The sequence below is a fragment of the Ochotona curzoniae genome, unplaced genomic scaffold, assembly GCF_017591425.1.
Source record: "Ochotona curzoniae isolate NIBS_2020 unplaced genomic scaffold, NIBS_Ocur_1.0 contig_66, whole genome shotgun sequence".
NCBI classification, from domain to species: domain Eukaryota; kingdom Metazoa; phylum Chordata; class Mammalia; order Lagomorpha; family Ochotonidae; genus Ochotona; species Ochotona curzoniae.
The window spans coordinates 24,857,063-24,877,946 of NW_024466512.1; the positions used below are offsets into that span (position 1 = coordinate 24,857,063).

A 20,884-nucleotide genomic window follows, 5' to 3' on the forward strand; every position below is an offset into this window, starting at 1 on the left:
GCTGATGCAACACCTATGTCTTGTACCAGCACCTGTTCAAGTCCGAGCTGCTCTGCTTTGAGTCCAGCTCCTTACTAATGTGCATGGGAAGGCAGTGTTGTGGCCACTTAGGAGTGAACTAGCAGGTGGAACACCCTCTTGCCTGTTTTCCTTTCTTATCACTTAGCCTTTCAAATAAAAATTTTTTTAAAAAGATTTATTTCTATTGGAAAGGTAGATATACGAAGAGGAGGAGAGACAGAGAGGAAGATCTTCCATCCGTTGATTCATTCCCCAAGTAAGTGCAACAGCTGGAGCAAGGAGCTTCTTTTAGGTCTCCCACACAGGTGCAGGGTCCCAAAGCTTTGGGCCGTCCTGGACTGCTTTCCCATGCCACAGCAGGGAGCTGGATGGGAAGTAGGGCCACCGGGATTAGAACCGGCGCCCATGTGGGATCCCAGTGTGTTCAAGGCAAGGACTTTAAGTGCTACGCTATCACACCAGGGCCCTCAAATTTTTAGGATTCATCTTAGGGCCTACCAACTAAATTAAAAATAAACTTTGCAATAAAAATAAATAAACCTTCAAAAAAAGAGAAATCTGGACTTAGGACAACTTGCTTTTCAAGAAAATTTTGTTTCTCTGAAAGGTGGAAGATGCAGGTGACTGGGAAGGGTAGGTGATTTGTGGGAAGGATTTGTGTCCTGTGGAAGTAGTTTCCGCTGTCCAAGGGGCTGATCCCCCATGGTGGCCATTGGCCGAGGACTTTCCAGGAGGGCAGTGTTTTTCTGTATGTGAGAAAAATGCATACAGCTTTCAGATTTCCTCTGTTCAGTTCTCATTCTCCCGTTTTTTTTCTTGGTTGCTTGTGCTCTTCAAAGGGTGATTAAGATGGATTTTATGTTTCCTAGAAAAGTAATGAAGGTTCGCAGAATGTTTGGAAACAGAAAAAGTAAAAGCAGTGACTGGAGTTTTAACATCAACTTCTTAACTTAATCCTTACATATCTCATTCCTGTGCCTTTTTTTTTTTTTTTCTGTACACAGGGTTGTTTTTAAGTAATATAAAAATAGAGTTTTAAAATGTAAGTTGATGTTCCAAATTTGCACTTGACTGTAACAGTTTGTACCCTACCTTCAAAAGCATTGCTTTCAATGGCCCAGTTCAGAATGCCTTCCCTCTGGACACAGCTCTGCTTATTTATAAAGGATATTGGCACCCACAAGGATGCTGCTGCTTGCTGTGTGCCAGTATCTAATGCCATCACTAGATGCTAGATTGTGTGCAAAGCAATATTTAGAAAATGACATGATGACTGCTTTCTCTTTGTTCTATTTTTGATATGCATTATTGTGAATAGATGACGGTACTCCAGAAAATAACCCTAATTGGGGCAGTGTAAGCTCCTTTGCCATTTCCTGAAGTCATGCTTAATGTAGCTACTGCTGTTAGAAACACTTTCCAAGCTGCCAGAGGCCACTGAGTCATCCCAGGCCAGGGCTGCAGTGGCACCAGACTTCCTCTTGCCACCCCGAGTCCCTGTTACCCCTCATGGAGTTGCGTGGAGAGGGCTTTTCAGGCTGTGGTGACCTGCCACCACCTGCTGCTCCCGGAGCTGGGAGGGGTGGGTCAGCTCCATGGGTCTCTGCATTGATAAATTGTAGACTCCACAAGAAACCACAGTTTGTTATTTGTTTACATATTTTTATGTGAAAGGCAAAGTTACAACAGAGATAGAAGGAAAGGCAGAGAAAGTTATCTTCTATCAGCTGGTTCATTCCCAAATGGCCACAAAATTGCCACTCAACTGGACTGATCTGAAGCCAGAACCCAGGAGCGTCATGCTGCTTTTCTAGGACATTAGCAGGGAGCTGGATCAGAAGCAGAACAGCTGGGACACGAACTGGCACCCATATGGGATGGTGGCACTTGAAGCAGAATGCCACAGTGCCAGTGCAAATGATCCACTAATTTGTCATGAGAAGTATCACACTGCCCCCGCCTCTTCAGATGCGCTATTATATGCAAACTCCCCCTTGCTTTGGAAGTCAAAGTTGGTGGTTTTCGTGACTTTACCACAGGGTAGAGGGAATCCTGTGGGTAATGGAGCAGCTGACATTTGGGGAACACTGACCTTCCTGGAGTACACCTGCTAGTGGGCGTCCCCCTCTGCCGCAGAGTGAGTGCTCCCTCTCTAGTGATTTCTGGACTCTACCTCTTCTCTGCTGTTGGGAAGCACCTCAGATTCAGTTCAGCTCCTGCTTGCTTCACTCACAGGCAGCCCTCCCAACTTTCACCAGAGAGGCATCCTGTTCCCTCTGGGGCTTTGGACTGATCGCTCAATCCTGCTGCCGCAGGGAGTGGACGGGCTTAGTTGGCAAAGGGCAGCCTGGCCTCTGGGTTTCAAGAATGGTCCCTAAAAATGCCTAGGTAGCAATTAGGGAATGCTTTCCCGCCATGATTTCAGCGAGGAATGGAGCACTGCCGTCACAGTTTTGAGTGCTGCTGAAGCTCTCAGGCTGTGTAGCAGGTTGGACACTCATATTGGAGTGCCTGCATTTGAGTTTTCACTCCAATTGCTAATGCCAACTTCCTCCTAATGCACTCTGGCTCAAGTAAATGGGTTTCTAAAACCTACATGGAGACCTGGATCAGCTCCCAGCTTCGCCATGAGCCAGCCTCGGCTGCAGGCATTTGGGCAGCAAGTAAATGGATAAGAGTCCCCTGTCTCAAACAAGATTAAGCACTTTGTTTTCCCCGAGTCTTGTTTTTCATTGGAATTGTGCGGGTGATCCATCCTAGAAGTGGAGGGCTTTTCAGGCTGTACCCCATTGTTAGTGAATACTAATGGTTCAGGATGCTGGTAGAAACTGTGACAACTTGGTAATGCCTGCTCCTTCCAGAGCTGGGGTGGAGAGGTCAGCTTTGCAGTTTCAAACCAGGGGTGCTGAGGTTCGGGGAGCATTGATCAGTCAGAGACTCACAAGAGCCTGGTCCTAATCTTGGACTTGAGGCCACTGAGCCTGAATTGCATACCAACCCTCTGTTGTAAATATGCTCATAAAAATGAGAAGGCGCCACGTCTCCATGAGCAGATTTGACAAGGCTGTGTGTGTTGATTGGATCGTCATGTGATAATATCTAAGACTGCCTAGCCTAAACAGTCAGCAGCTAGTTCAGCTCCTTGGAGGTGACTTGGGTGTGCCTCCAAAGCAAACACTCCTAATAGTTACCCAACAGAGCTGACACCTTATGTCCTGGCGGAAGTCTTTCCCCACCCAGGTGAGAACTATCAGAGATCACACGGGTCTCCTTTACACAGGGGCCTGGCTGTGTGGTTACACCCTGTCCACACCTGTCAGATTCAGATCTGCACAGGGACACTGACAATTACAGCAGGAGCCCATACGGTGCTCCCATGCTACCAGACACACCCTTACTCCTTGATCCCTGCTATACTTGCATCATGCCCATGGGTAGCATCCTGGTGATTTCCACTTTGCAGCTGGGAACCCCAGGGCAGTTAGGTAAGGCAGTGCCTAGGCCTCAGGAGCTCATGCCCATACCCCTACAGCTCAGCTTGGTCCCCAGAAGAAACATGGCTGCGAATTCCCAAATGCCATCTGAATTTGGGATACCACACATCTCATTCAGTCCTGAAGTCCCATATCTCAGATGAAACCCAGCTTTGGAAGAAATCTCTGTACTGATGGGTGGCTGCAGTTGTGCGATGGGACATGAGGGGTGGGCTGGGATAGGCTGAGTAGGGCCAGGCTGAGCCGGGCTGGGCTGGTTTCCTTTCACTCATACACATACATTCTTCCATTCTGTGTATATTCTTAATGGACTTAAAACGTTTTGTGAAGTGTAGGAGCTACTGTTAAAATTTAGGATCCCGCATTCACAGAGGCTTCAAAGAGGAAATGGGTAAGAAAATAGATAATGAAAACCAGCAGTGTGGTGTATCAGGTTAAGCTACCACTTGCTAAGCAAGCATTCCTTCTTATGACAATGGCAGTGTGGTCCAGGCTGCTCTGATTCTACCTTCCTGTTAATATGCCTGGAAAGGCTGAAGAAGATGCTGCAAGAATCTGGTCCTTGTCACCCACATAGGAGATCCAGATGGAATTGTGGCCTTAGCCTGGCCTCTTGACTATTTATTTGGACAAAGAATCAATAGATAGAAGGTGTGTGTGCGTGTGTGCATTCTCCCTTTCAAATAAGAGCAGCATGTTCACAAAATGGAAGGCAGCAGATGGTGGCTCCAGTGCCTGGGTCCCTGCCGCACACCTGGGAGACCCGGCTTGCATTCAGAGTTCCTTACTTCACTCTTTCCCAGCATGACTTTAGTGAGCAGTTGGGGAGTGAACCCAGCAGAAAGATTCTGTCTCTCCCTAACTTTTTTTTTAAAGATTTATTTTTATTTTTTATTGGAAAGGCGGATATACAGAGAGGAGAGACAGAGAGCAAGATCTTCCGTCCACTGATTCACTCCCCAAGTGAGCGCAATGGCCCATGCTACGCCGATCCGAAGCCAGGAGCCTCTTCCGGGTCTCCCACGCGGGTGCAGGGTCCCAAAGCTTTGGGCCATCATCGATTGCTTTCCCGGGCCACAGGCAGGGAGCTGGAAGGGAAGCAGGGCTGCTGGGATAGAACCGGCGCCCATATGGGATCCCGGGCGTGCAAGGTGAGGACCTTAACCACTGCACCATCATGCCGGGCCCCTCTCTCTAACTTTCAAGTAAAATTCTAAATGTTTTAATCGAATGAATAGTAGTCATGAACTTGAAAGGGGTGAGGAGGGCTTGGTGCAGTAGCCTAGTGGCTAAAGTCCTTGTCTTGCATTCACTGGGATCCCATATGGATGCTGGTTCATATCCACTTCCTGTCCAGCTCCCTGCTTGTGACCTGGGAAAACAGTCTAGGATGGCACATCCTACCCACTTGGGAGACCAGGAAGAAGCCCCTGGCTCCTGATTTCAGATCAGCTCAGCTCTGGCTGTGGTGGCCACCTGGGGAATGAATCATCGGACGTAAGATCTTCCTGCCTGGGGCCTGGCGCCGTGGCCTAGTGGCTAAAGTCCTCACCTTGAACATGTAGGGATCCCATATGGGTGCCGGTTCTAATCCTGGCCACTTGGGGAATGAACCAGCAGATGGAAGATCTTTCTGTCTGTCTCTCCTCCTCTCTGTATATCTGCCTTTCTAATAAAAATAAGTCTTTAAAAAAACCTTCCTGTCTGTATATCTGCCTTTTCAATGAAAATAAATAAATCTTAAAAAGAAGGGGGAGTATGAGGAATTAAACCTTTAGGTAACTCCTTATGTGGAAGAGATAGCAAATGCCAGGCTCCGAGGCAGATGCTCACTGTGTTCCAGAAAAGACAGAACGAGAAAGAGAGCAGGTGAGAGGAGGTTAGAGTGTGAGTGGGGCCAGAGGACCCGAGGGCATATATACGTACCTGTATGTATATATAGATAGATAGATAGATAGATAGATTTGAGTGACAAATCTTTCTTGTGCTGGTTCAGTCCTCCAAGTGTCAACAACAGCCAGAACAGGGCCAGGCTGAAGCCAGGAGCCAGGAACTCCATCCTGGCCATCCAAAAGCGTGACAGGAGCCTCAGTACTTGGGCTGTCACCTGCTGCCTTCCAGGCTCATTAGCAGAGAGTTGGATTAAAGCAGAGCAGGCAAGACTCAAGCCAGGCACTCTGGCCTTGGATGGAGGCGTCCTGAAACAGCAGCTTAATGTGCTGCACCACAATGCCCACCCCAAGGTGGGGTCATGTAGAACAGTCAGCACTTTTCCTCCCGTGAGGGTTGGCTCTAGATGTAACCAGAGGATGGGGCACCAGCATTGTGGTGCAGCACGTTAAACTGCTGCCGGTGACACGGGGTGCCAGTTTGAGTCCTGGTTGCTGCACTCCCAGGAAAGTCAGGAATGCAGTGTCAGACACGTAGAGCTTAAGATGCCTGTTAGACATCCACAAAGAACTGGAGCAGCTGGGAACACAAGTCTGGAATTCAGGGAAGAGCTCCAGAGTGGGTGTGAAGCAAATAGATACGATGAAGGGCTTGATGTAGACCACTCCTATTGTGTATTACAAGGCACATCTGTCTGGACAAGCTACATTTCAGCTGTTCAAAGGCAGTGTGTATCTCTAACTGCCATTCAATTCAATAAATCTTTAAAACGAATTTTTATTGCTATATGATATCTGTGTCATCAAATCCAGCCATCTAAGTGTACAATTCTGTAACTTTCATAAACTTATGACTGTGCCACTATGGCCAATCTCCAATTTCAGAACATTCTGTCACCCCAGAAAGTTCCCTCATAGCCAGTTGTTGGCATGCTTCACTCCTGCCTCCCCAGGGCCAGGCAACCCCTGGCCTGCTTTCTTTCTCCATAAATTTGCCTTTTCTAGATACCTCATGTAAACGAAGCCATAAACATGGTTTGTGTTGGCACATGGCTTCTTTGCATTTAGTATGATATTTCTGAGGTTCATCTTTAAAGCATGTATCACTAGTTCATTGTTAAAATATGCACGTTTATCTGCACACTAACCGATGGACATTTGGGATGGTTTCCACATTGCCCTGTGACTAAAGTGGCCAAGAATGTCCCCTGTGAGTCGTTTTGTTCATTTCCCTTACACAGGGGCCCAGGAGTGGGATCAGTGGGTCATATGGGAAGTTGAAATTTAACCTCTGAAGAAACTGGCCAACTACTTTCTTTTTTTAAAGATTTATTTTGTTTTTATTGGAAAGGCAGATTTACAGAGAGAAGGAGATGCAGAAAGAAAGATTCTCTGTCCACTGGTTAGTCCCCAAGTAGCCACAACAGCCAGAGCTATTGAGCCAGGAGCCAAGAGCTTCTTCCAGTTCTCCCACATGGGTGCAGGGTCCCAAGGCTTTTGAGCTTTGGATGCCAGCACCTCAGTTGCAGGCTTAACCTACTGCACCATGGTGCTGGCCCCAGCCCCATCTGTTTAGCTTTTACAGGACTTTCTCTTTATGCAAAAGCCACTAAACAACCATGTTTTAAACTGGTTTTGCATCTAATTTTGTTTCATCTAATTTGATTTTCATTGAAAAGAGAAAAAGAAAATCCCCTGTTAAGGCTGCAGACATTGTAACATTTTATCTCTTTATTTTCATCTGCTTGAAAGAGCATCTTCCATATACTGGTTCACTTGAGGGGAAAAGTCATTTATTTTCATTGGAAAGTCAGATACACAGAGAAGGGAAGGGACAGAGAGGAAGATCTTCCATCCACTGATTCACTCCCCAAGCCGCTTCAATGGCCAGAGCTGCACCAATCTGCAGCCAGGAGCCAGGAGCTTCTTCTGGGTCTCCCACGTGGGTGCAGGGTTTCAAGTCTTTGGGCTGTCCTTGACCGTTTTTCCAGGTCACAAGCAGTGGTTGCGATGTGGGACTGCCAGGATATGAACTGGTGCTCATATGGAATGCTGGTGTGTACAAGGTGAGGACTTTAGCCACTAGACTACCATGCCAGGCCCCAGTGGTTCACTTTCTAAATGATCACACCAACCAGGCCTAGGCCAGCCAGGAATTCCATCATCTGGATTTCCCAAGGGATGGCAGGGGCATCACTTACTGCCTCCCAGGATGCATTAGTGGCAAACTGTGTCAGAAACAGAAGTCAGGGCATGATCTAGCCCTCTGATGGAAGGGATGCAGGCCTCCAAGGCAGCGGCTTCACCAGCTACACCACGGCACCCGCTCCTCAGGCTGCTGCTCTGACAGAAAACTTCAAATGCTGCCCAGTGGCACAGGAGCTGCTCGACGCCTTCCTCTGCCTCCTTTAGCTCTTCCTGTCACTCAAGCCTGGGCCCAGCTAGAAAAGTGGGTGCCTGGGTGCCGGTTTTAATTTCGGAAGCTCCACTTCCCATCCAACTCCCTGCTTGTGGCCTGAGAAAGCAATAAAGGATGGCCCAAAGCCTTGGGACTCTGCACCTGTGTGGGAGACCTGGAAGAAGTTCCTGGCTCCTGGTTTCGGATCAGCGTAGCACTGGCTGTTGCACTCAGTTGGGGAGTAAACCATTGGACAGAAGATCTTCCTCTCTGTCTCTCCTCCTCTATATATATCTGATTTTTCAATAAAAAATAAAATAAATCCCCCCCCAAAAAAGAAAAATGGGTGCCCTTTACTCTGGGTGCCCCCAGAGGAGCCCTCTTTTTTCCTTTAGCCAGCACGGAAAAGGGTTAGCAGTGCAAATTACACTTTATTTTCTTCTATGTTTTTTTTTTTTTAAGATTTATTTATAAGAAAGAGTTACAGAGAGAGAGGGAGAAAGAGATTTTCCTTCTGCTGGCTAAGTCTCCAAATGGCTGCAGCAGCCAGGAACCAGAAGCTTCCTCTGGGTCTCTCATGTGGGTGGCAAGAGCCCAAGCAATATTAGCCAGGACTGCACCTGGAACTCCATTCAGGTTTGCCTTCTGCGTTCAGAGGCTCTTTTGCTGCGTTCGCAGGGAACACGTTAGCAGTGAGCCAGACTGGAAGAATAGAGCTGGCACTCAAGCTAGGCACTCCAATATAGCAACAGGTGACACTGTGCCACAACAGTATCAAAACACTCAGGTATTGCGTTGCACTGAGGTATATCATAGTGCTAAGGAGTGGGACAATGCTGGATTTTTAGAAAGGGCTGGCATTTAGCTTAGCAGTTAAGACCCCAGTTGTCTCATTGCCTACTTGGCTGTGCTGCTTGGCTTTGGCTGTCTGCTTCAGCTTCCAGCTCAGGTGAATCCTGGGGGCCGTGAGGGCAGGGTTGCAGCTCAAGTACTTGGGTTGCTACAGAGACATGGATTGAGTTCAGGTCTTCTGGCTTTGGTATAGCCTAAGGGGATTAGACCAGCAGGGGGACGCTCACTCACTCTGTCTCTACCTTTCAAATGAATACATATATAATTTAAAATCATATCTGGTAATAATACAAGTGAGAGTAATGAGCATGACTATAAAAACCACCATCACTCAAATTCTCCCCAGCTGAGAACCGGGGGAGTTGGGGTGATCACCGACCCCTATGTGCAAAACTTGGGGAATTTCGCTATGCTTCAGTCTTGAGAGATAGTAGTATCTAACTTATACAACTGTCTTTGAAATAAAGTGAAACATGTAAAGTGCAAAGCTCAATATACAACACCTAAGACCCATAAAAAAAAGTTATTTGGGCCTGGTGTGATGGCTGCAATGGCTGGGATTGGTGAGAACTGAAGCCAGGGCCCTGGAGCTCCATCCAGGCCTCCCAGGTGGGTGGCAAGGACCCAAGTCCTTGGGCCATTGTTTGTTGCCTTCCCAGGCACATTAGCAGAAATTTGGGCTGGAAGCAGAGCAGGTAAGACTAGAACTGGCACACTGATAAGAATGCCAGCATCCTAGGAGATGCTCAACCACCTGTGCTCAACAGAGCTGTTCCCTCCCACCGACACATAAGATCTTAAGAAAATAACAGGGTTGGGCCTGGCAGCGTGGCCTAGTGGCTAAAGTTCTCACCTTAGGGATCCCATATGGGTGCCGGTTCTAATCCGGGAAGCTCCACTTCCCATCCAGCTCCCTGCTTGTGGCCTGGGAGGGCAGTCGAGGGTAGCCCTAAGCCTTGGGACTCTGTACCTGTGAGGGAGACCTGGAAGAAGCTCCTGGATCCTGGCTTCGGATCGGCATAGCATCGGCCGTTGCGCTCACTTGGGGAGTGAATCATTGGACGGAAGATTTTTCTCTCTGTATCTCCTCCTCTCTGGATATCTGACTTTCCAATAAAAATAAAATAAATCAAAAAAAAAAAAAAAAGAGGCAGGCATTTGGCACAGTGATTAACTCACCTGGGATGCCTGCGTTCCATATCAGAGTTCCTAGTTCAAGTGTGAGCTAGCTTGCTTCTCTAATCCAGCTTTCCTCTCATCAGCATATGATGATGGCTCAAGTATTTGGGCTCCTTCCAGTCACGTGGCAGACCTGGAGTGGGTTCTTGGGCTCCTGGTACCCTCCAGCCCAGCCCTGGCTGTTGCAGGCATTTGGGGAGAGAACCAGCTGGAGAGGACTTCAGTTGTCACCGCTACCTCCTTCCCAGGGTATATGCTAGCAAGAAGCCAGGGAACAAGTAGCAAGGCCCAGAATCAACCATGCATTTCATTGCCGATGTCGGATGGAGGGTCCCAAGCTCACCTGCCTGTTCCTGCAACCAGTTTATCCCTCCACCCCTCAGTGGACCACTGTGTAGTCCCTCATCATCCCCCACTGGTGCCGGAATGCAGATGACTTAAAGCAGGGTCCCGGTGGAAAGTCCTCAGGAAAGATTCCAACATGGTCGAACCACTACATTTCCTCGGGTGGCTCTGCGCACCCTTGAAAACAGGCAGGCAGCCAGTGTGCGAGGCATGCAAGCTCTTTCCTCACTCCCTTTTCTATACCCTCTCATTACTTTTAATTGCATCCGAGCCTCTCTAGCATCTCCTATTTGCTTCTAAATCCAGGACATTGCTCTGCCTCCCACTGGTCCAGCTCAGCACTTTCAGCTCCCAGCGCCCCCAGCAAATGGAGCTGGGCTCCGGTAATGAATTCATCTCTATAATGAACAGTGTAATATCTAAGCCCTGGCATATTTACATAGTAATCTCCACACAAAAGAAGCAACATTACAAAGAGAAGATTTTTTTTTCTTCTTTTAAGAATGCCATCTCCAAACTCTATTTCTGATAGTGCTAAGAACACTGTTGGAATTACCCTGACAGGAAGACAAAACAACTTCCAAGGATGCTGGGTTAGAGACAATAGCTACGCCAGACCCATTAATGTTTAAAGTCAATGGAGCATAAAGCTGCTTCTCCACTTCCAGCCAGGCCTCCTCGCAGAGAGGAGGGGGAGAAATTGCCATGTTAATGCCACTAAAATCCATAAGCCCTCCCCTCAACTTCATTTCCCCTGGAAACTGTGCAGTAAGTACCTTCACTATGAAAATGAGACTCTCTCTCTCTTCGGGTGGGAAAGGCTTCCAGTGCTCACCAGTGAGGGAGAGTGGTCACCAAGACCCAAAGCTGCAGGACAATTGTGGGACACACCTGGGTGACCTGGGCAAGGCCCTGGGCATGCCCAGGTGATGGTGGAGCACAGACAGAAGGCAAGGGCCCAGCTGTGATGGAATGCCGTAGTCACGATTCAGCTCCACTTGGTGACCTGCAGGGGAAGGCTGGCTGGTTTGCAGGGACATGTGCTGGCACGGAGCCAAGCTGCTGTTGATAAACCCCTGCACCTAATCCCACATCTCATTCATGTAATGCCTGACAAAGCCCGTTCCCATGATCTCATTTGATCTTCAGAGAGAAGCTGGGATAGAATTATCTTTTTCTATTTTGCAAGTGAAAACACTTGTAAACTGACTTGCTGGTGGAGGAAACCGTGTCCAGGAGGTGGCTGGAGGAAGGCTTGAATCTACCCCTCTTGGACAACATCTTTGGATGTCACACAATAGCCGAAAATAATGCCAAGCACACTCAGCCCTCCTCATGTAATCAGCAGGTGGAGTGTGTGTGTGTGTGTGTACCCCCACACTCTGCAGACCCAGCCAGGAAGTCGAGGGCAGCCCTGGTTGGCAGGCTCCCTGGACAATAAATTTCCCATCTTCTGTCTTCCCCCAAGACCAAAATTAATCCCAGATGGATTTGAGAGGGAAAAAAAAAATCAAGGCATTAGAAAAATCTAAAGAAAATAGCACCAAGTGTAACTTTCTGGAGGCAAGGAGACTATACTTAGCAGACTATACTTACTTATACTGTTGGAAGGGGTTTTGCAGATTTGACTGTGTTAAAATCTAAGGCAAAGAACAGCTGCAGGGCACTCACACCAACTTTGAAGAAGCAGTTGCAGTGGATGGGAAAGAGAAGGGTTAACGGCTGGCATGCCATCATGCAACTGGGCACCAAAAACTCCACCGGAAACACTAATCAGGAACAGACAACTCACAAAAAGGGAAGTACAGTTAGTTAATAAACATTCAGAAAGCTCTTCAACCTAACACAAGTCGGAAGGCAAATCCATCTGTAAAATCAGCAGAAAAGAAGCCATTAGAAGCGGTTACTTAAATAGGAGAGAAGGGACAATGAATAATGTATGCGCACACATTAATAACAGCAGAGCACATTTGCCCATCTCCTGGAAAGTGATTTCGCACATTTATCAGAATCCTTAAAATATCCACAGCCTCTGACCTGAAATTCCACTCCTGGGAGTTTGTTCTAAGGAAAAAAAAAAAAAAAACATTCACAAGGAAAAGTTTTACCCACAAATGTGTTAATCACACCCTTACTTACAACCGTGAAATTGAGCAAACAGCAAACATCAAAGCAGTTGTTGAATAATTTATTTATTTTTATTGGAAAGTCAGATATACAAAGAGGAGAGAGAGAAGAAGAAGAATTTCGTCTGATGATTCACTCCCCAAGCCACCTCAATGACCAGGGCTGTGACGATCTCAAGCCAGGAGCCAGGAGCTTCTTCTGGGACTTTCATGTGGGTGCAGAGTCCCAAGGCTTTGGCCCATCCTTGACTGCTTTCCCAGGCCACAAGCTGGATGGAAAGCAGCGCAGACAGGACACGAACCAGCGCCCATATGGGATCTCGGGCCCGGCCCTAATAATTTAAACAATCACAGCACTTGGTGGGAACTCATGTAATCATATATCATTTCTTCTTGATATAATGCAAAGTGGAAAAGTGTAATATTCTATCCATGGCTGTGCAGTCATGTAAAAATATGTGTGTAGATATATATATTTGCAACCATAAATATGTTTGTATATATATATCAATATTTTAAGGCAAAAAAAGGAAAAAAAAATCTCAAATCTGACTCCAGTTGCATCCCCAGGGTCCCCATGTGAACCTCGGTGCGGGTGGAGGACACGATACAAAGGTCGAGCCGCGCTACACAGCGTCGGTGTTCGGGCTGTGCCTGGGGTCTTGAGAACTGGGGTCCTCCAAGACCCACCTCACACCTGCTCCTGCACCCCAACTCCGGCCTCCCTCCGCCCCGAGCGGCAGCGCTGGGGGAGGAGCACGCCGGCCCGGGCGTTGGGGACACGTGGGGAGCGAGCGGGGGTTGTGCCTGATTGGGGGTGGGGGAGGCGTCTGTGTCCGTGAGTGGGAGAAACCAAGGCGGGCCGCCTCGGAGTCGCCCACTTCCTGACCTTCTCGTCTGGCTGCGACTGGATCAAAGCTGTCCCCATGTCCCGGAGCCCCTGAGAGGCAGGAGACAAGGCAAGGTCCCATGAGGCTCCGGCAGCGGCCTCGTCTGCTCACAACGTCTCGCGTCCCCGCGCCACCTCGCGCGTCCCCCCCCTCGCCCTGCTCGGTGGCAGCGCCCGGCGCGACGTCACCCATTGTTTACAAATCAACCCCAGCCGGCAGCATTCCGGCTCCGCAGCTCTCCTGTTACCCGGTTGCAGGCGCGCGGCTCGAGTGCCTACCCGGCTTGGCTTCTGCGTCTGACCTGGCCCCGGCCTCGGCACCGGCCTCAACCCGCCCCGGCCTCGCCCGCAGTCCACCGAACCCGAGGCCCAAACTGCCACCGGCCAAGCCCGCGGAGCTCCCGGGGCCGCGGCGGGAGGCCATGCCGTGCCGGAGGGAGGAGGAAGAGGAAGCCGGCGAGGAAGCGGAGGGGGAGGAAGAGGAGGACGAGGGCAGCTTCCTCCTGCTGGAGCAGTCGGTGACGCTGGGCGGCTCGGGCGAGGTGGACCGGCTGGTGGCCCAGATCGGAGAGACGCTGCAGCTGGACGCGGCCCAGGACAGCCCGGCCTCCCCGTGCGCGCCCGCCGGGCCGCCGCCGCCGCCGCAGCCCCCACGGCCCCCGGCGGGCAAGGCCCGGGCGCCCGGCGTTGCGCTGCCGCTGGCGTTGCCGCCGGTGTCGGCGGAGACTGTGGGCCCGGCGCCCCCGGGGGCTGTGCGCTGCGCGCTCGGGGACCGCGGCCGCGTGCGTGGCCGGGCTGCGCCCTACTGCGTGGCCGAGCTCGCCGCGGGCTCCAGCGCGCTGCCGGGCCCGTGCCGGCGAGGATGGCTCCGAAGCGCCGCCACCTCCCGCCGCCTGCAGCAGCGACGATGGCCCCAAGCCGGGGCCCGCGCCGGCGACGACGATCCGCACCGGCTCCTTCAGCAGCTAGTGCTCTCGGGGAACCTCATCAAGGAGGCCGTGCGGAGGCTCCAGCGTGCGGTGGCTGCAGTCGCAGCCACGGGCCCTGCCGGCGCCCCTGCTTCTGGGGGTGGCCGCAGCGGCCCGGAGCCTGTTGCGCTGCACCCCTCTCGCGCCTTTCTCTGAAGGCGTCCTGGAGGAAGCGGCAGCGGAGCCGACCCGACCACGTCCTGCTCTCGGCTACCCCGACCTGACGCCCCTCGATCGGCGTCTTGGGAACCACCGCCTAGGCTGCGGAGAGGCACGTGGAAATATCTGAAGTCCAGGAGGAATTGCCGTTCCTGGTTGGGCTGTGAAACAAAACTTAAGCGTAGAACAATGCTCCTTGAGAATTGGCCCGACCATCGGGGCGGGGGACCTGGGACAACTGTGGCAGCTACTTGCAGCGACTCTACCTGACTTAGCCCTCAGGCCCGTCTGAGTGCTTGGACCGTGAGGGTTTATCAGCATACTTGAAAACTAATGATGCACATCCATCTTCTTATTTTCCAGCGGTGGAGCTTACTGAACATGGTGCTACAATTGCGGTGCAAAGAAATGCTGGGGCCAGGGCCGGGGCGTGAAAGGGCTGCGGGGTTAGGTTTGCATTACCCTCCCCAAGCTCCTACTTTCTCTACTTCATCGGTGACGGGGTGCGAGTTGTGGCCTCCACTTTAGGGGCTGTGCGAGATGTGAAGTTTGAATGTTGACTTTTAAGTGTCTGACCTTGCCACCTGCTGTTCAAGGTGACAGTTTGCCGTGAGTGGAAGGCTCTGGGACTTCGGATTTCAACCCTGCGGGTCCCGTTCCTTTTCTTGCTGGGAGAGCCTGTGTCTGTGCGTTGCCGCTGCAGGGGCACAGGCAGAGGGGGCTGCGTGGGGCGTTGCGCACGTTTTCTGTGCTTTCTTTGTAGAACTCCACCTTGCCCAGTCAGGCTGCTCTGGGCCATGCCAGGAGCTTTCTCAGAAACAGTTACTGACCGTCCTCTCCCATCCTGCCAGCCGGCTTTCCTGGCTGGAGGGATCCTGCTCTTTCTCGAATGTGTTCCCACCCCTCTGGGCCTCGCTTGCCTTCCTGGCCTGGCTTGCCAGCTCCTTGTGTGTGAAGGAAGCTGTTTTCAAATGTGACTGTCCCTGGAGGAGGAGAAGCCTTCCCTGTCTCTCCCCTGGTGAAACTTGATGGCGGTGGCAGCACTTTGGTAAGGTGCCACCCCCCCACACACCTTAAGGTAGCTAAACCAGTTTTTTAAAACATTCAATGGCTTGGTCATCCTTCAGATGTAGCTATTGACGTACACTTCGCAACGGAGTGTCTGAAATTGTGGCGGTCCTGATTTATAGGATTTCTTAATTAAACTGTCTGCTGAATAAATTTGGTTTGTGTTTTGGAGTGCAGTTTGGCTTCTTGGTGGGAGGTGTTAAGGGGGAGGATCTCATGGTGGTAATGATGCTAGCGGCCTTGGTCGTCAGGGCAGGTGCATGCAGGTGGCTGATGCTGGCTCCACACTCCCCGATCTACAACAGTCTGTGCTTTTAGGGAGATGTTCCTCACGATCAGAAAATGAAGTCCAGATTTTTTTTTTGTCCCCAAATATTTATTTATTTTTATGGGAAAGGCAGATTTGCACAGAGGAGAGACACAGAAAAGATCTTCCAAATGCTGGTTCACTCCCCAAATGGCTGCAATGGCCAGAGCTGAGCCGATCTAAAGGCAGGAGCCAGTGTCTTCCTCCAGGTCTCTCATGTGGGTGCAGGGTCCCAAGGCTTTGGACTGTCCTCTGCTGCTTTCCCAGGCCACAAGGTGGGAGTTGGACGGGAAATGGGGCAGCGGGGACATGAGCAGCACTCATGGCATGTTGTCCCTATGGGATGCGAGTGCTGCAAGCTGAAGATTATCTTGCCATTCTATGACCCTGGCCTCTGAAGTCCAGGTTTTTGAAAGCTGCTCTGAGGGTTTCTGTGTCCTGTGTGCATATTGACTGTTCTAGAAAGGCTTTCTGATATGGAGGGAGCTAGTTGGGTCTTTATCTGGAGTTTTTAGAGATGAATTGGGAGGGTCACAAAACCAGCCTGTCCTTGGAGACTGACTGATCCTTGATCTATGGCCCAAACAGAGAAAGACAGACTTCCCTAACAACTTTGGTCATTGTAAATGGCTTGGCAGGGAGCAGACAGAGTGTTCCCCTCTGTTCCTGCCCAGCACTCCCAGGCTAAGACTCCAGGTGGGTTGGGGGTGGCGGTCCTGGGCCTCGGTGATGTCCCTCTGGCTGGCGCATCTGCTGGCCGAGTCGAGCTTTTCCCTTTTCCTTCTGTTGGTAAACCAGTTAATACTGTGAAGTGTTAAGCAATTATTACTACTGCTTGAGACAGAGATAAATCTACTGTTGATTCCCCAAATGCCAAGGGGCGAAGCTGCAATCCCAGGCTCTCATGTGGGAAGCAGGACTCTAATAACTTGGACAGGGTCAGGAGCTGGAGCTGAGAGGCAAACCCAGGTGGCCAGATGTGGGACACAGGCATCTTACCTGAGGGGACTGAGAACTCCAAAAAAACAACCAACCAGCCAAACACACACCAGTTCTTGTCCTCACAGTCACAGGTGAGTTCATTTTCAGTGTTTTATTGATTTCGTTGAAAGGCAGAGAGGAATCTTCCTGAATGTGCCTAGCAGCCGGCCTAGGGGTGAGACGAAAACCGGGAGCACTTGGAGTGGCAAGAACTCAGGTTCTGGCGTCGCTGTCTGCCGCTTCTTGGTGTGCATTGGCAGGAAGTGGGACTGGAAGTGGACCTGCCTCCTAGCATGGGTGGTGGGCTCCTGCTGTCACAGATGCCTGCCTGACATGTGTGAGGCGGACAGTGCTTTTCCATTTTAACAGAAATACCAGGAAAGTCAAGAATTTGCTAAGTTACTGCCCTTGATGTGTTTGTTTTGGAAACGTGAAGTGACAGGGAGGGACAGATACAGTGAGGCTGCTTCATTCCTAAGACGGCACCATAGCAGGGGCTGGACCAGGCCCAAGTCAGGAACCTCTAGGTGGGTAGCAGCTGTTTCTCACTGCTTTCCTGGGCACTGTAGCAGAAAGTTGGAGAAGAAGTGGAGCAGGAGTGCGCGGAAGCAGTGCCCTGACATGGGTTGCCAGTGTCACGATGGCTTCCTACACTGTGCCACGGGGCTGGCTCCTGGAGGTGGGGTCTCAGCGTGTGCACTCTGGCCCTAAGATCTCACGCTGTCCTACTCAACCATTAGATTTCCTTGATGCTGTTTGTATCTGGGAAAGTTCTCAGGGGGTGGTCCTCCAGCCCCGACCCATGATCCTTCAGCAGCATTGCCATTCTGTGGCTTGTGTTGTACAGCAGCTGCAGAGTGCAAGCTTGCTGGGATTCCAGAGGAAGCAGGTTTCTGGATGTTCTGGTGGGACTCATAGGCAGACTTGGGGCTGAGCCCTCACACAGGGCATAGGAGTTACATCCCGGGGAGGCACAGGCAGCAAGTTCAATGGCTGCTTCCTATACAGGCTGAGACGGGTCAGGACAGACATCCTGTGGGTCTGCAGCACCTACGGATGAAATGAGGGTGATGGAAATTTATTATTATTCGAAAGGCAGAATAATAGAGGAAGAGGAGGAGATACAGAGAACCAGAGCAAGGTGCAAGTGGCCAGGAGCAGGTACATATTTTAGGAGATGGGTGCAGGGGGTAGTTGATTGTTAGATTCGTGTGGAAGTTATAGGCACAGCAGCCTGCTCTCTTCAGAAATAACCAGGAGTTGGAAAGAGATCAGGGCTGAAGATAAAAGCCTGGCAGTTAAGGGGAAGGGGGTCATCAGAGCCTGGGGACGCTAACAAGTACTAAGAACAACGTGCTTGCCAATGTCCAGAGAGGGTTAACCATGTGTCAGGCCCTGACCTTCACACTTCACAAAGACCGACTCATCAATGCTGTGCAGGGGGAGAGAGAGGGAGTTCGCAGAGGCGGCAGACAAAAAGCCAGAGCAGGACGAGGGAAGGCGAGGGGGCTGCAGGGTAACCATCCCCCATACACCTGGTTATTTCTGCACGTCTCCTGCGGGCAGACAGCCTGCAGAGGGCCAGGGTACGTGCACCCAGATCCTGCGCAGGACCGTCACCATCTCCTGCAGATACTGAAGTGAACTCAGCTCCTGTTTGTCAGTGTGTTTTACATCTGCATTGTCTTCCTCTCGTTCTTTGCTCAGCTGGCGAGAAGGAGCATTGGTAGGGCATCTTGGAGCTAGAGATTGGCAACCTCTGGGAAAGATGTTCAGGGAACCATCTCGCCCCATTGGGCAGTGGAATTCGAGACGGTTGAGAAAGAAGCAGTCAAAAGGCAGGGCAAAGGTAGCAGAGTGATAAGCAGCTTGCGCTTTTTTAACCCACCCAGATCAATAAGTCAAACAAACAGCTCGCACAGCCCATCCGCTGGGGCTGTGAGTTCATCTCGGGGAGTCAGTTGGTGGGTGATAAGAGGAAGCGGTTAATAAGCTCCTTGCTATCAGTTTTTTTGTTTTCTTCCTAGTATAGCATCAGCAGCGGAGAATTCATTCACACACAACAGCAACCTCCACATCGAAGGCGTGAGGGTGCCTCCAGGTTGCTTCCCCAGCGCCTCTGTGCCAGGCAGCTCTGAGGGACTGCATCCTCCACTCCCCTGAGCAGGACTCACTCAGCAGACTCATCTGCCTGGTTACTCCCAGGCCTTCCCGTCACCCCCAGGACCTTGTCCTTTGTGGCACCTTCCCATCTGGCATGTCCCTCCCTGTCTTTTGCCCACATTAGGCCGGGCATGGGTTGCTTCTGGTTGAAGAACTGCCCACCCTCCGTTCCTGGCTTCTTCAGACTTGTGGGCACCACAGCTCATCACCTGTGTCCCCAGCACCTGCTCTGTGTGCCGCAGTCTGTTGAAATTTTCCATTTGTTTGCTCTGTAAACACTGACTAAATGCTAATACTCAGTGTTACTGACTGTGCCTGTGTTTCAGGCAGTGGCCTGAGCACTTGTCCCAGCATTAGTTCAATTAATCCCCATAGCAATTCGTATTATAATTGGCCTTTGCCGATGAGGCACATGAGGTTAGAGGTGAAGTAACCTGTTCAAGTTCACAGGAAAAAGTTTTAAAGGAAGGAGCCGAGCAGTCTGGCACCGGTGTCCACGGGTTTTTGTTTTACAGCCACATGGAACTGTCCTGAGCTCTGTGTGGCTTTTGGTTTCAAAACTCTCTTGGCTGCTCCTCTCCCCTCCCGCCCAGGCACTTATCACCTGGGGCCTGATGCCCTAACACCATCCAGTGGTTGGGCTGCCCATCAATGCTCATTGTCAGCCTCAATCCATTCCACACATGGAGTGCCAGACAAGCTGCCCAAAACATTCTTTTTATCTTGTCAGTTCTCTGCCATTAAAGAAAATATAAACACCTTGCAAAGAGAAAAGGCAGCCCTGTGAGTCCCTGAGATAATTCTATCAGTAAATAGAATGGTGAGAACTGAATGAGTTCAAAGGTTACTTCTTGCTAAGAACTTGCTCAATCTTCTGGTGCCAAGTGTAGCCCTGAGTGGCCAGGCCAAACCTCAGTACAGCACTGACTTTAGAGCAGGATGTTTCTTTTCATTTAATTGTATTGTTTATTTTGAAAGGCAAAAAGGCAGAGAGAGGAGAGAGAGAGATCTTCCATCCATTGGTTCGCTCCTCAAATGCTTGCAACAACCGACTCTGGCTCAGGCTGAACCTGGGATCCCAGCACTCCAAATGGGTCTCCCGTGTGAGTGGCAGAGACCCAAGCTGCTGCGTCCCAGGCTACACATGAGCAGGAAGCTGGAATTGGAAGCAGGTCTGGGACCCGAACCGGGCACTCAGATATGGAATGAATGTCTTGATCGCTGTGCCCAGGGCCCACCTGAGTGAAGGGTTTCTAACAGGAACTGGGGAGAGCGGAATGGGTGCCCCAGGCTCTTTGTGTCATACTCTGCTGCTCCTCCATTGGTTGCAACCCTGAGCTCCTCTCTAGGGTTGGTTGAAGTGACCTCCGCCCTTTTCCCATTGGAGCTTTATGAGATGGATTATTCTTTCCCTTTATGCATATCTTATCATCTACCTGTGTGTAAACATTGGTGATCAAGAAATTGGTCCTGGGCCTGGCATGGTGACCTAGTGGCTGAGGTCTAGGATCCCATATGGGCACTGGTTTTAATCCTGGCAGCCCTGCTTCCCATCCAGCTCCCTGCTTGTGGTCTGGGAAAGCAGTCGAGGCCGGCCCAAAGCCTCAGGACCCTGCACCCATGTGGGAGACCTGGAGGAAGCCCCAGGCTTCTGGCTTCGGATTGTCTCAGCTCTGGCCATTGCAGCCACTTGGGGAGTGAATTATCGGACAGAAGATCTTCCTCTGTCTTTCTTCCTCTCTGTCTCTCCTCCTCTCTGTGTATCTGATTTTGCAATAAAAAATAAAATAAACCCTAAAAATAAAATTTTTTTTTTTTTTGCTTTCAGAGGAAACAGATACATGCTTTTTTCCAGTAACAGATTCGGGGCTGATGCCGTGGCTCAACAGGCTAGTCTTCCACCTACAGGTATTGGCATCTTGCACGGGCACCAGTTCAGGTCCCAGCTGCTGGATTTCTGAACCAGCTCCCTGCTAATGAACTGGGAAAACACAGGAGGATATCCCATGCTATTGGGTCCCTGCACCCACGTGGGAGACCCAAAG

General features: G+C 50.6%; 1 protein-coding gene across 1 annotated transcript; it reads left to right on the forward strand.

Moving 5' to 3' along the window:
• The first annotated feature begins 13,401 nt into the window (after nt 1-13,401).
• Nucleotides 13,402-15,559, forward strand: FRAT2 (FRAT regulator of WNT signaling pathway 2). Its single transcript, XM_040992380.1, has one exon. It carries the CDS (start codon nt 13,616-13,618, stop codon nt 14,315-14,317), a length of 702 nt encoding a protein of 233 aa, XP_040848314.1. The 5' UTR covers nt 13,402-13,615; the 3' UTR covers nt 14,318-15,559.
• Nucleotides 15,560-20,884: the final 5,325 nt, after the last annotated feature.